Below are 11,383 nucleotides of genomic sequence, written 5' to 3'. Positions count from 1 at the left end.
AAGCACATCAATGTCTCCTTTCAGCCCTTACAGAGGGGTACAGTTCTTACCCCATGGCTTCCCACCCACAGCATCTCCTCGTGCAAGTCAAAGTGGGAGACGGTGACAGGCACACCCACTTCAGCCACCACACTGTGCAATTCAGAGTAGACACCTTCCATTATGTGCACTGACTCCTGGACAGGAAGAGCCTCCAAGGCCACTCCCTCCGGGTCCAGCTCCACATTCTGCAGCAGACTTGGGTTCAGGTGGGCATCCAGGACGGGGTCCAGGGCAGAATGCATGGCTGGGGCATACTCTGCCAGTCCAGGGTCCAGACCCTCGAAGTTCATGATGATTGCAGCAGATTGGACCCGTGTCACACCCTACTTTGCCACAGCCCCTTTAGATGCCTGACCCCAACCTTCAGCAGGACAGCACCAGTGGGCATCCTGGCCTGTAAAGGGAAAGAGGTAGCTAAGTCAAGGGTAGGCCCGGGTACTTATATTAGTGTGTTATGTGCTATCTAGAGAGGAGGAGGAGGAGGAGGTAGGCAGCGGATAGAGCAGGAAGGAAGCGGATGGGCAGCTGGGCAGAGGTGGTAACCGTCTCCCTCCTCTCACCTAGGTCCTCTGTACTCTCCCCCACTCTCCCACTCCCCCTTACGACCTAACCCAATCCTGACTTCCTTTCCACTTCCCTTCAGGCCTGCTCACTTGCCTGGTTCATCCCTGAACCATCACTGGAAGGAGCAGCAACTGCAGGGTAGGAATCAGGTAAAGGGGAGTGCGGGGCTGGGTCCCCAGAGTCAGGGCAGGGAGTGGAGGGCAGGGGGAGAACAGAAGTCAGTTTCCCAGAGCCCTCTGTAATATTACCCAGGATTCTCTAGGGGGGAATAAGAAGGGCCAGTTCCCACAATGGGGGCGGGGGTAGGGTAGCGTGATGGAAAGGGCTAGCTACCCAGAATTCCCTGGGGGAACCTGAGACATCAACTACCCAGAATTCTCCCACGGCAGCGGGGAAGAGAGGGGACAGGACAGGGGTCAGATGTGTTGCTAGGATGCTTGCGGGGATTGGGTCATTACCAAGATTTCTCCATGGCGGATATTTTGGAGCGCGTGGAATTAAAAGGAGTAGGGGGAGAGCCAGCGCCGTCAGCTCCGCGGGAAATTCCAATTTCCCCAATTCTCCCCCGCGCCTCAGGCTCAACCGAACCTGCGACGGGAAGGAGGCGGGTCCCCCAGTCGCAGCGGCCAATCACGAAGGGCTTGGAGCCCACCTTAGCCAATCCGAAGGAGCCAGGGCCCGCCGGCTCCGCGAGCGGACGGGTGACGCAGATCGGGGCAAAAACAAGACGACGGCACGCCGGTGGGGACAAATGTCGTCAGGACCTGGCCCTGTTCGTTGTGGTTAAGAAGTAACCCCTTGTCTTCGAAGCCTCCTTTGAACAAAACTGGAGAACGCCGGTTCTAAACAGAACTTCCATGCTTCCCTATAACTTAAGAAACTGTCATCAGGGAGCCTGCTGGGTATTCCCACCAGAGCCGGGTCACCCCCTCCTCCTCCGAGCTCCTGTGAACTCCTCCACAGCCTCTGACCCTGTTGCCCCCGAAACTCGCCGGCATTTCCTGTCCTTTCCAGATGTGGGAGAGAAAAAGGAAGCAGGAGCCTCGCTCCTGACAGGCCGAGTAGCTGAGGTTCCGAAGGCGTCCGTCCGAAACTCCGTCTGTGTCCGACCTTCCCAGGAGCGGGACCCTCAGTAGCAAATTCCCCGTTTCTTGGACGGACTTTATCCCTCAGCGGGGCGTGAGCACAAGCAAATTGAGACATTTGCCTTCCCCAAACTCTTTTTTTTTTTTTTTAATGTCTTAATTGGTTTTTTAGAGAGAGAGGAAGGGAAAAGGAGATAGAAACATCCATGAGAAAGAACATCAACCCGCTGCCTCCTGCAGGGATCCAGCCGGCAGCCAGGCATGTGCCCTGACAATCAAACCGGCAACCTCTAGTGTACGGGACGATGCTCACCCACTGAGCCACACGGGCTGGGCATCCCCCCCCCCCCCCCCCCATTCCCCAGGCATGTTTATTAAAGCTGGAGACATTGAAACAAGGACCGGCCTAGGATAGAAAGAGCAACAGGAGGGAGCCCAAGTGGGCTGTTCGGGCTCTAAAAACGTTATGGGAAAGAAGCGAGCAAACGCGGTGCTGCTGTCAGCTCCCTGGACAGTCAGTGGAAAGGGGCCGAGGCGACGGGTTCAGGGGGTTAGACCACTAGCCTCGGAAGAGCTGCGCCCTGGTTGTAGGTCTGGTGGAGGCGCTTAGGGTTTAAGAGAAAGAATTCACTGGAAGAGGAGACGGGAAGGAACCACCCCACCCCACACACACACCTGCACCCACGCTGCCTTCCCAAAACTCCTACAGATTTAGTATCAACAGTTCTTCCAAGGGATTCTTGGGGCCTTACTCTGAGGTTTAACTGCTTTGAAATGGATCCAGGTTGTGCGATGTCTCCAAGGCACATTAGCTCAATTTTTATGTATAGGGTGTCCTCCAAAAATGTATACACACATTTTGAATAAAGGCAGTGTTTATTAAAATACATTTCTTTTTTTAAAAAATTGATTTCAGAGAGGAAGGGAGAGGGGGAGAGAGAGAGAAACATCTATGATGAGAGAGTCACTGATTGGTTGCCTTTTGCTCACCCCACACTGAGAATGGAGCCTGAGCATGTGCCCTGACCGGAGTCGAACTGTGACCTCCTGGTTCATAGCTTGATGGCTTAAAATACATTTCATTTACAAATTGAGCTATCGGCTGTTAAAGTGTGTGTACATTTTTTGGGACACCCTACATATGTGTATACATAAATATATATTAATCCTTACCCAAGGGTATGCTTTTATTTTAAAGAGAGAGGATGGGAGAGAGAAACATTGATGTGAGAGAGAAACATCAATTTGTTGCCTCTTATATTCGCCCCAACTGGGATCAAACCTGCAACCTTTTGGTGCACATGTTGACACTCCAACCAACTGAGCCACCTGGCCAGGGCTAGCTCAGTTTTTGTTTGCTTGCTTATGTTTTTATTTATTTTAGAGAGAGGAGGGGAGAGATAGAAACATCAATGAGAGAGAATCATTGATCGGCTGCCTCCTGCATCTCCCCTACCAGGGATCGAGCCTGAAACCCGGGCATGTGCCCTGACTGGGAATTGAACTGTGACCTCCTGGTTCATGAGTTGATGCTCAACCACTGAGGGCAGGGCCTAACTCAATTTTTAAAGGCTACATAGAGTGCCTCTTTGGTGGAAGGAATTCCTCACAGAGAATAGTTTTAAAACATTTCTCTCCCTCACTCTGGCTGGTGTGTTCAGTGATTAGAACATTGGCTTGAGCACCCACCAAAGGGTCTTAGGTTCGATTCCCGGTCAAGGGTACCTGGGTTGCAGGTTCGATTGGGGCACCTACAGGAGATGTCTCTCTCACATCGATGTTACTCTCTCTTTCTCTCTCTCTTTTCCTCTCTCCCTCCCTCCCTTCTACTTTCTCTGAAAAATCATTGGAAAAAATATCCTTGGGTGAGGATTAACAACAATAACAAAAACAAACAAGCCCTAGCTGTTTTTGCTCAGTGGATAGAATGTCCGCCCACGGACTGAAGGGTTCCAGGTTCGATTCTGGCCAAGGGCACGTACCTAGGTTGCAGACTCAATCCTTGGCCCTGGTAGGGGCATAGGCAGGAGGCAACCAATTGATGTGTCTCTCTCACATCGATGTTTCTCTCTCTGTCTCTCCCCCTCCCTTCCACTCTCTTTAAAAATAAATGGATCTTTTTTCCCAACAGGTTTGCCGCCAGAACACAGGTGACATGAAAACAATCATTAACTCAAACCCAAGATGGGAAAGGAAAAGATTCACATCAACATCATTGTCATTGGACATGTAGATTCCGGCAAGTCTACCACTACTGGCCATCTGATGTACAAATGTGGTGGGATCAACAAAAGAACCATCAAGAAATATGAGAAGGAGGCTGCTCAGATGGGGAAGGGCTCCTTCAAGTATGCCTGGGTCTTGGATAAATTGAAAGCTGAATGTGAGTCAGGTATCACCATTGATATTTCCCTGTGGAAATTCAAGACCAGCAAGTATTATGACCATCATTGATGCCCCAGGGCACAGAGACCTCATAAAAAAACATGATTACAGGCACATCTCAGGCTGCCTGTGCTGTCCTGATTGTTGCTGCTGGTGTTGGTGAATTTGAAGCAGGCATCTCCAAGAATGGGCAGACCCGTGAGCATGCCCTTCTGGCCTACACACTGGGTGTGAAACAGGTGATTGCTGGTGTTAACAAAATGGATTCCACTGAGCCACCCTACAGCCAGAAAAGATACAAGGGAATTGTTAAAGAAGTCAGCACCTACATTAAGAAAATTGGCCGAAACCGGTTTGGCTCAGTGGATAGAGCGTCGGCCTGCGGACTGAAGGGTCCCGGGTTTGATTCTGGTCAAGGGCATGTACCTTGATTGTGGGCACATCCCCAGTAGGAGGTGTGCAGGAGGCAGCTAATCGATGTTTCTCTCTCATCGATATTTCTAACTCTCTATCTCTCTCCCTTCTTCTCTGTAAAAAATCAATAAAATATATTTAAAAGAAAATTGGCTACAACCCTGACACAGTAGCATTTGTGCCGATTTCTGGTTGGAATGGTGACAACATGCTGGAGCCAAGTGCTAATGTGCCTTGGTTCAAGGGATGGAAGGTCACCCGTACAGATGGCAATGCCAGTGGAACCACACTGCTTGAAGCTTGGGATTGCATCCTGCCACCAACTCGTCCAACTGACAAGCCCCTGCGTCTGCCCCTCCAGGATGTCTTCAAAATTGGTGGCATTGGTACAGTCCCTGTGGGCCAAGGGGAGACTGGTGTTCTCAAGCCCGGTATAGTGGTCACCTTTGCTCCAGTCAATGTTACAATGGAAGTGAAGCCTGTTGAAATGCACCATGAAGCCGTGAGTGAAGCTCTTCCTGGGGACAATGTGGGCTTCAACGTCAAGAACGTGTCTGTCAAAGATGTTCGCCGTGGCAATGTGGCTGGTGACAGCAAAAATGACCCACCAATGGAAGCAGCTGGCTTCCAGCTCAGGTGCTCATCCTGAACCACCCAGGCCAGATCCGTGCTGGATGGGCACACCGCTCACATTGCTTGCAGATTTGCTGAGCCGAAGGAGAAGATTGGTCGTCGTTCTGGGAAAAAGCTGGAAGATGGCCCCAAATTTTTGAAATCTGGAGATGCTGCCATCGTTGATATGATTCCTGGCAAGCCCAGGTGTGTTGAGAGCTCCTCTGACTACCCTCCTCTGGGCCGTTTCGCTGTTCGTGACATGAGACAGACAGTTGCTGCGGTGTCATCAAAGCCGTGGACAAGAAGGCAGCTGGAGCTGGCAAAGTCACCAAGTCGGCCCAGAAACTCAGAAGGTAAATGAATATTATTCCCCAACACCTGCCACCCGTTTTACTCGGTGGTGGAAGAACTCTCAGAACTGTGTGTCTCAGTCGGCCATTTAGGTTTAATAGTAAAAGGCTGGTGAGTGATTACAATGCATCATAAAAGCTTCAGAAGGAAAGGGGGATGTTCTGTGGGCCATTTGGTTCTTTTGTGTGTGGCAGTTTCTAAGTTATTTGTTTTTAAAATCAGTACTTTTTAATGGGAACCACATGACCAAAAATCTGTCACAGAATTTTGAGACCCATTAAAATAACAAAGTTTAATGAGAAACCTGTGTGTTCTTTTGGTTATACCACTTAGGTAAAAGACTTCAGAGTTGCCCATGACCTATTTCCAGTGTTATATCTGCTGATACATTACAATTGGATAGTTCTGGGTGGGAACTTTGGTGTTCCTCCCCCCCCCCCCCACTTTGTCTTAAAGGGAGGAATCACCTGTCTCTTCATGGTCAAAGCTGTGGGAAAGGGGGGATCTGTTGGTGTAACACTACATAGGTTAGGCCAGGTAAGCAAAGAGTAACTTTGTGTTGTAAGCTAGTTTCTAAAGGCCAAATTCTGTAAAGTCCAGGTGTTACATATAAAATTTTGTAGTTACATTGATATTGAGTAAATTTGTTGGTATGTCAGATTTTAGTTTCCTAGTTTTACTGGAATGTGACTCACATTTACAAATGCTGAGGTAGTTTAAGAACCTAATGTGAGGCTTAAATAGTATTGAGCACTGTCTTGCTGCAGTTAATTGTATACAAATTCTAGGAAAAATAAATGATGCTGGAAGTTGAAAAAAAAAATCAATGGAAAAATATCCTCAGGTGAGGATTAACAAAAATAAATAAATAAATAAATAAATAAATAAAATCTTTTAAAAAATCCCCAAAACACCATTTTTCTCCTTTGATAAAGGCTGGTACAGAGACCCCATAATTTAGACTTCCAGGACTCAGCATGGTCCTAGACTCAGAGAAAAATACCTTAACTCAGAGACACGTGACCTGTTATACAGGTATCAGCATGAAAGGGTTGTCAGGCCGAGAACCGAATTGTTTGAGATGGGAGATGTTCAAGAAAGTTGTTCAGCCCTAGCAAGTTTGGCTCAGTGGATAGAGCATGGGACTGTGGACTGGAAGGTCCCGGGTTCGATTCTGGTCAAGGGCACATGCCCAGATTGTGGGCTCGATCCCCAGTAGGGGGCGTGCAGGAGGTAGCTGATCAATGATTCTCTCTCATCATTGATGTTTTTATCTCTCTCTCCCTCTCCCTCTCTGAAATTAATAAAAGAAAAAAAAGTTGTTCAAGAAAGTCAAGATTGAAGATGTTAGAGAAAGTTTGTTCTCCAACGTCTCCTATCTTGAACAAATTGGTTCTCAACCAAGTTGTTCATGGAAAAAATATCTTGGTTGTTGAACAAAACTTCGGTCCCCCCCCCCCCACCCCAATCCCTTCATGCTGATACTTGTATGATCAGTCACATGTCTCAGGAGAGAATGCTCAAGTCTGAGTCAGCTTACTGCTAAACCTCGAGTTAACATCTCAGGAAATTGTGCTGTGAATATTTTCTTTCTTTTTTTGTTTTTAGGGGTCTGGAACGGATTAATTCAATTTACATGATTTCTAAAGGGAAAAATGATTTGGATTTTTAACAAATTGCTTCTTGAACAGCCTTCCAGAATGAATTTGAGAACCGAGGTTCCACTGCACTCGGCATAAAGTGAGAGGTGATATACAGGGTGGGGCAAAAGTAGGTGTACAGTTTGAAGTACACAAAGACAGTGTAATCTTGGATTATTTATTAATTATTGTGTCAGTTTTCCATGTGAACCACTGTAAACCTACTTTTGCCCCACCCTGTGTATTAGCTATCATTATTAACTACCCGGGGAACTTCAACTGGATTTGGAGCCTGGTCATCCAACTGGAAAGGCCTACTTAGGCGTGTCTTGTGAATGTGATTTGCATAACAGTTAAAGCCCTGCTGACGTCAAGGACTCCTTGAAGCTCCAGGTCAGATCTAGTCCTGGAAGTAGTTCCTGCCACACAACCGTCCCACAATTGCCCCACCAACCTTGCTTCCTACCCAACTCCCAAAGCACCAGGAAGTGAAACAGAGCAGCAGAACCCATGCCTCCAGCTCAACCCTTGCCCTTGTCATCTCCTCCCCCAGAGTTCCACTTCCTCCTCCTCCTTTTCACCTTTCATCTCCTATCTTGTAGGGCTCTCAGGATGGGAATCAGAGGTGGAAACATCATAGGACAACTTATATTAAAGTGAGGTGGGTTCCACTGCCATCACCAATTTCCTTGTTCTGTGAATATCCACTGTATGTGGGGAGCAGCAAACCATTTCTCACTCAAACTGAGATAACATCTCTGATGCTGAAAATGTTTTACCCAAAGGATGGATTTACCAGAGAGTCATATTTGAATCAGAAGTTTCACTGGGCAGTTTTGACTAATTCTAAGGGAGACCTCTGTCCAGGGTAAGTTTCTCAGAGAAAAAGGATCAACTCTGGGGGAGGCTTTGGGAGCCATCAGTGTGGTCACCCATGGCCTCATTCTGACGTCCAAATTGTCCTGGGATCCTCCACTTAGGGTGGGGGCAGCCCCACATTTGGACCACCCTCCGCTCCCACGCCTAACCTCACACTCTTAGCTGTTTCACTGATGTTGCATCAGGGAGGGTGATGAAATCGGTGTCAGCGGATTTTACCCATGGATGCAACAGGCTGAAGGACTGGCCAGGGTCACTGAACTATGCACCTTCAGCTACCCAGAACTCCTAGACTTCTTAGCCATGGTGGAGGGGCTGGAATATCTAAGCTGGACTTCTAGCCCTTGCTTACACTGGTGTCTCAAAAGAACCATCACTTGCATCCCACAGGGCCCATGACCCTTTGGGCCACTAAGGTTGAAGAATCAGATGGTTCTTAGCAACAATTCCCTCCCTCCAACAGTCCTCCTACCCTCCACAGTGAGGCCTGAAGTGCGGGAGCCGTAACATTATATAGCAGTATGTGGCTGCCCAGTTCTCAAAGTGCCTTCATGTCCATTCTCTCCCAGTGAGAACGACACTGTTGCCAATGAAGAAAAAGAAGCCCTCTTATCTTCAGAGGGTATCTGGTGGGAACTAAACTTCACTGCCATTTTATTGGGAAATAAATGAATGCTTATGTTTTGATTTTTCCTTAGGCAAGGGGAGGTAAGGACATTAGGTGGTGGTGGGGGGTAGTTTTGAGAGGCAGAAAGATGAGGAAAAGGTTAAACAGGAAGGAATTTGAGACTAGATTCATTTAAATATTCATTACTCCACCCCACCCCTTCTGGAGCCATTTCAATTCCTGGAGAGCATTACACATATGTCCTATCCCAGGCCTCCAGCCACAGCAACCGCACGAGTCATTTCCCCTGGAGCTGAGGCTGCTTACCTGGGCTCCCCACAGCGGGGATGATGCAGGGAGGGGAATCCCACCTGCTGTGAGTCACCTGCTAGTATAAAGGGCGGGTGTTACAATGCAGGGACCTTAAAAAGGGACTCAGACAAGGAGAGAAAAATAAGGGAAGCAGCGGAGAACCTCAGCGAACGAAGCCAAACCAGAGACGCACAGAACAGAGAGAATCAGGCTCTGAACAGGGGGAAGTGGGCAGAGATTCCACAAGGACTGGTGCAAGGCCGCCAGATTTGAGAAGCACCAGGATGCTGGGGAGCAGAGCTGTGATGCTGCTGCTGCTGCTGACGACATGCTGGACCGCTCAGGGCCGGGCCGTGCCTAAAGGCAGCAGCCCTGCCTGGGCTCGGTGCCAGCAGCTCTCACAGAGACTGTGCACACTGGCCTGGAGGGCGCACCCGCCAACGGGACATGTGGTGAGTGGCACCCTCCGGGCCTAAGCAGGAGCCTCTCCACGCCCTCCAAGGCTGCAGGACGTGGGGGACTCTGCGGCCTGGGTGGGAGCTGGAGGGCAGGGAAGTGGGGCTCCTGGGAGAGTCATGGGCCTGAGTCCACATGGGTGTGAAAGTGCTTACTTGATGCTTCTGCTCCATTCCAGGATCTACCAAGAGAAGTAGGAGAAGAGGAAGATGAGACGACAAATGATGTTCCCCACATCCAGTGTGAGGACGGCTGTGACCCCCAAGGACTCCGGGACAACAGCCAGGTGCTAAGACGAGGCTGGGCCACAAGGAAGGGCATGGAGACATATCTGGGCGCCACGGTGAATTAGTAAAAGTCACATCTGTCCTTGTCCATTCAGGCTGCGGTGACAACATACCGTGGACTGGGCAGTTTATAAAGGACAGAAATCTCTCCACAGTTCTGGAGGCTGTGACAAATAAAGTCACTGGGTCCACACCCACGGGGATTAGGGTAGCAGCATGGTTGGGCGAGGGCCCTCTTTCAGATCGTACCTCAGAAGTGGCTAGGCAGCGCCCTGGGTCTCTTTTATAAACTCCAGTGCCATTCCTGAGGGCTCCATCCTCATGACATACTCACCTCCCACCTCCTAATACCATCACATTAGGGGTTAGGATCTTCACGGCTGGGTCTGGGAAAGGCGAAGAACTGGAGGGTCTTTGGGGAACGGACTAGGGAGAGGGTCTCAGTTTTCTTTCACTGCTTTTTCTTCCCAGTCTTGCTTGCAAAGGATCCACCAGGGCCTGGTTTTCTACGAGAAGCTGCTGGGCTCAGACATTTTCACAGGGGAGCCTTCCCTGCTCCCCGATGGCCCTGTGAGCCAGCTTCATGCCTCTCTGCTGGGTCTCAGGCAACTCTTGCAGGTATGCGTTAGGGGCTGGAGCATGGCCGCTTGAGGTCTCTGGCAGACGAGGGTGGTGCTGGTGGTGATGAAGGACCTCGAATCCTCTCTCATTGTGTCCTGTGTCCTTTCAGACTGAGGGGCACCATTGGGCGACTGAGCAGACTCCAAGCCTCAGTCCCAGCCAACCATGGCAGCGGCTCCTTCTCCGCCCTAAGATCCTTCGCAGCCTTCAGGCCTTTGTGGCTGTGGCTGCCCGGGTCTTTGCCCATGGAGCAGCAACCCTGAGCCCCTAAAGCCGACAGCTTAAGGATGGCCTCCAGATCTTCATGGCTAAGATGAACCTATCGGCTGAGGCACCTGTGAGCCAACAAGCGACTCAGTCATTAATTCTAATGGGACCTGCATTGAAAAATTACCAATACTGGCGGATTTATGATGCTGACCCAGGACATGTTGAGTATTTATTAGAGGGGAAGGGAAAATTTGGGATTATTTATTCTATTGGCAGCAGTTTGAGGGGGAGGATTATTTATTATATTTATACTGACTTATTTACTTTTTTCAATAAACTTATTTATATGGATATTTAAGTCTAATTTCTAGGTTTGGTTGGGGAAAAGAAAACAAATGAAAAAACAGGGATGAGGGTCTATAATATGCAACCTTCTTCTACTCTGGGGCTATGGTGGAGAGGGTATTTCCTTTTGACCCCCCCGGTGTATAGAGTAACTGGGATCTTTTTGGTCTTAATCCCTGCGTGGCTAAGCAAGATGAAAGGGATGACAAGGGGACGAGATTAGGAAATGGGACACCTCTCTTGCTCCCTGACCCAGGGCCTCCTTCCCTGCTTTCTTGGCCAAGAGTGTATTTAGCCAAAGATGGGGATCCCGATCACTGCAGGATCCAAAGTCAGAGCTGTTTGAGCAGAAAGGGCATTCCAGGAAGATAAAGGTCAATCCCCCAAACTAATGGGATTCTCCCTCAATGGATATCTGTGGGCCCCTTCAGAAGGGAGTTTGATTACCCCGAGGGAGTTAAACTACCTTTGAAAGGAAGTATGGAAATGTTCTAGTGATTATTTCTCTTCCTTTCTCCATTTTCACAATATCCACAAAAAACATGGGCTTTGGAGTCAGACAGACCCAGG

The 11,383-nt window shown here is 49.1% G+C and overlaps 2 protein-coding genes and 1 pseudogene across 6 annotated transcripts in view; 2 read left to right on the top strand and 1 right to left on the bottom strand.

Moving 5' to 3' along the window:
* The window catches only part of PAN2 (PAN2 poly(A) specific ribonuclease subunit), a 15,145-nt gene extending 13,939 nt beyond the window's left edge, over positions 1-1,206 (bottom strand). For 4 of the 5 annotated variants that reach the window (XM_006093637.3, XM_006093639.3, XM_006093638.3 and 1 more), the window contains exons 1-2: positions 1,065-1,206; positions 51-436 (exon numbers count right to left, since the gene is read on the bottom strand). In XM_006093637.3, the coding sequence (XP_006093699.1) occupies positions 51-332 (282 nt within the window). In that variant the 5' untranslated portion in view covers positions 333-436; positions 1,065-1,206. Of the gene's footprint in view, positions 1-50; positions 437-1,064 lie in introns of those variants that run through there. The other variant, XM_014459954.2, reaches the window with a different exon arrangement.
* A 2,654-nt stretch (positions 1,207-3,860) lies between these two features.
* Positions 3,861-5,462, top strand: LOC102431486 (annotated as a pseudogene).
* Positions 5,463-7,736: 2,274 nt separating this feature from the next.
* On the top strand, positions 7,737-10,821 carry IL23A (interleukin 23 subunit alpha). Its single transcript, XM_023758012.1, has 4 exons — positions 7,737-9,346; positions 9,529-9,636; positions 10,109-10,255; positions 10,368-10,821. The coding sequence occupies exons 1-4, from the start codon at positions 9,179-9,181 to the stop codon at positions 10,527-10,529; spliced, it is 585 nt and encodes a 194-aa protein (XP_023613780.1). The 5' UTR covers positions 7,737-9,178; the 3' UTR covers positions 10,530-10,821.
* The last annotated feature ends 562 nt before the right edge of the window (positions 10,822-11,383 follow it).

This window comes from Myotis lucifugus, unplaced genomic scaffold, assembly GCF_000147115.1.
Source record: "Myotis lucifugus unplaced genomic scaffold, Myoluc2.0 scaffold_119, whole genome shotgun sequence".
Taxonomy (NCBI): Eukaryota; Metazoa; Chordata; class Mammalia; order Chiroptera; family Vespertilionidae; genus Myotis; species Myotis lucifugus.
This window is presented reverse-complemented; position numbering and strand designations above follow the sequence as displayed.

What these genes read in the sequence shown, in the direction of transcription:
- IL23A (XM_023758012.1), top strand. Translation starts at nt 9,179, where the DNA reads ATGCTGGGGAGCAGAGCTGTGATGCTGCTGCTGCTGCTGACGACATGC. An exon ending in ACCCGCCAACGGGACATGTG is followed by an intron (nt 9,347 to 9,528) that starts GTGAGTGGCACC and finishes GCTCCATTCCAG; the next exon opens with GATCTACCAAGAGAAGTAGG. An exon ending in GACTCCGGGACAACAGCCAG is followed by an intron (nt 9,637 to 10,108) that starts GTGCTAAGACGA and finishes TTTTCTTCCCAG; the next exon opens with TCTTGCTTGCAAAGGATCCA.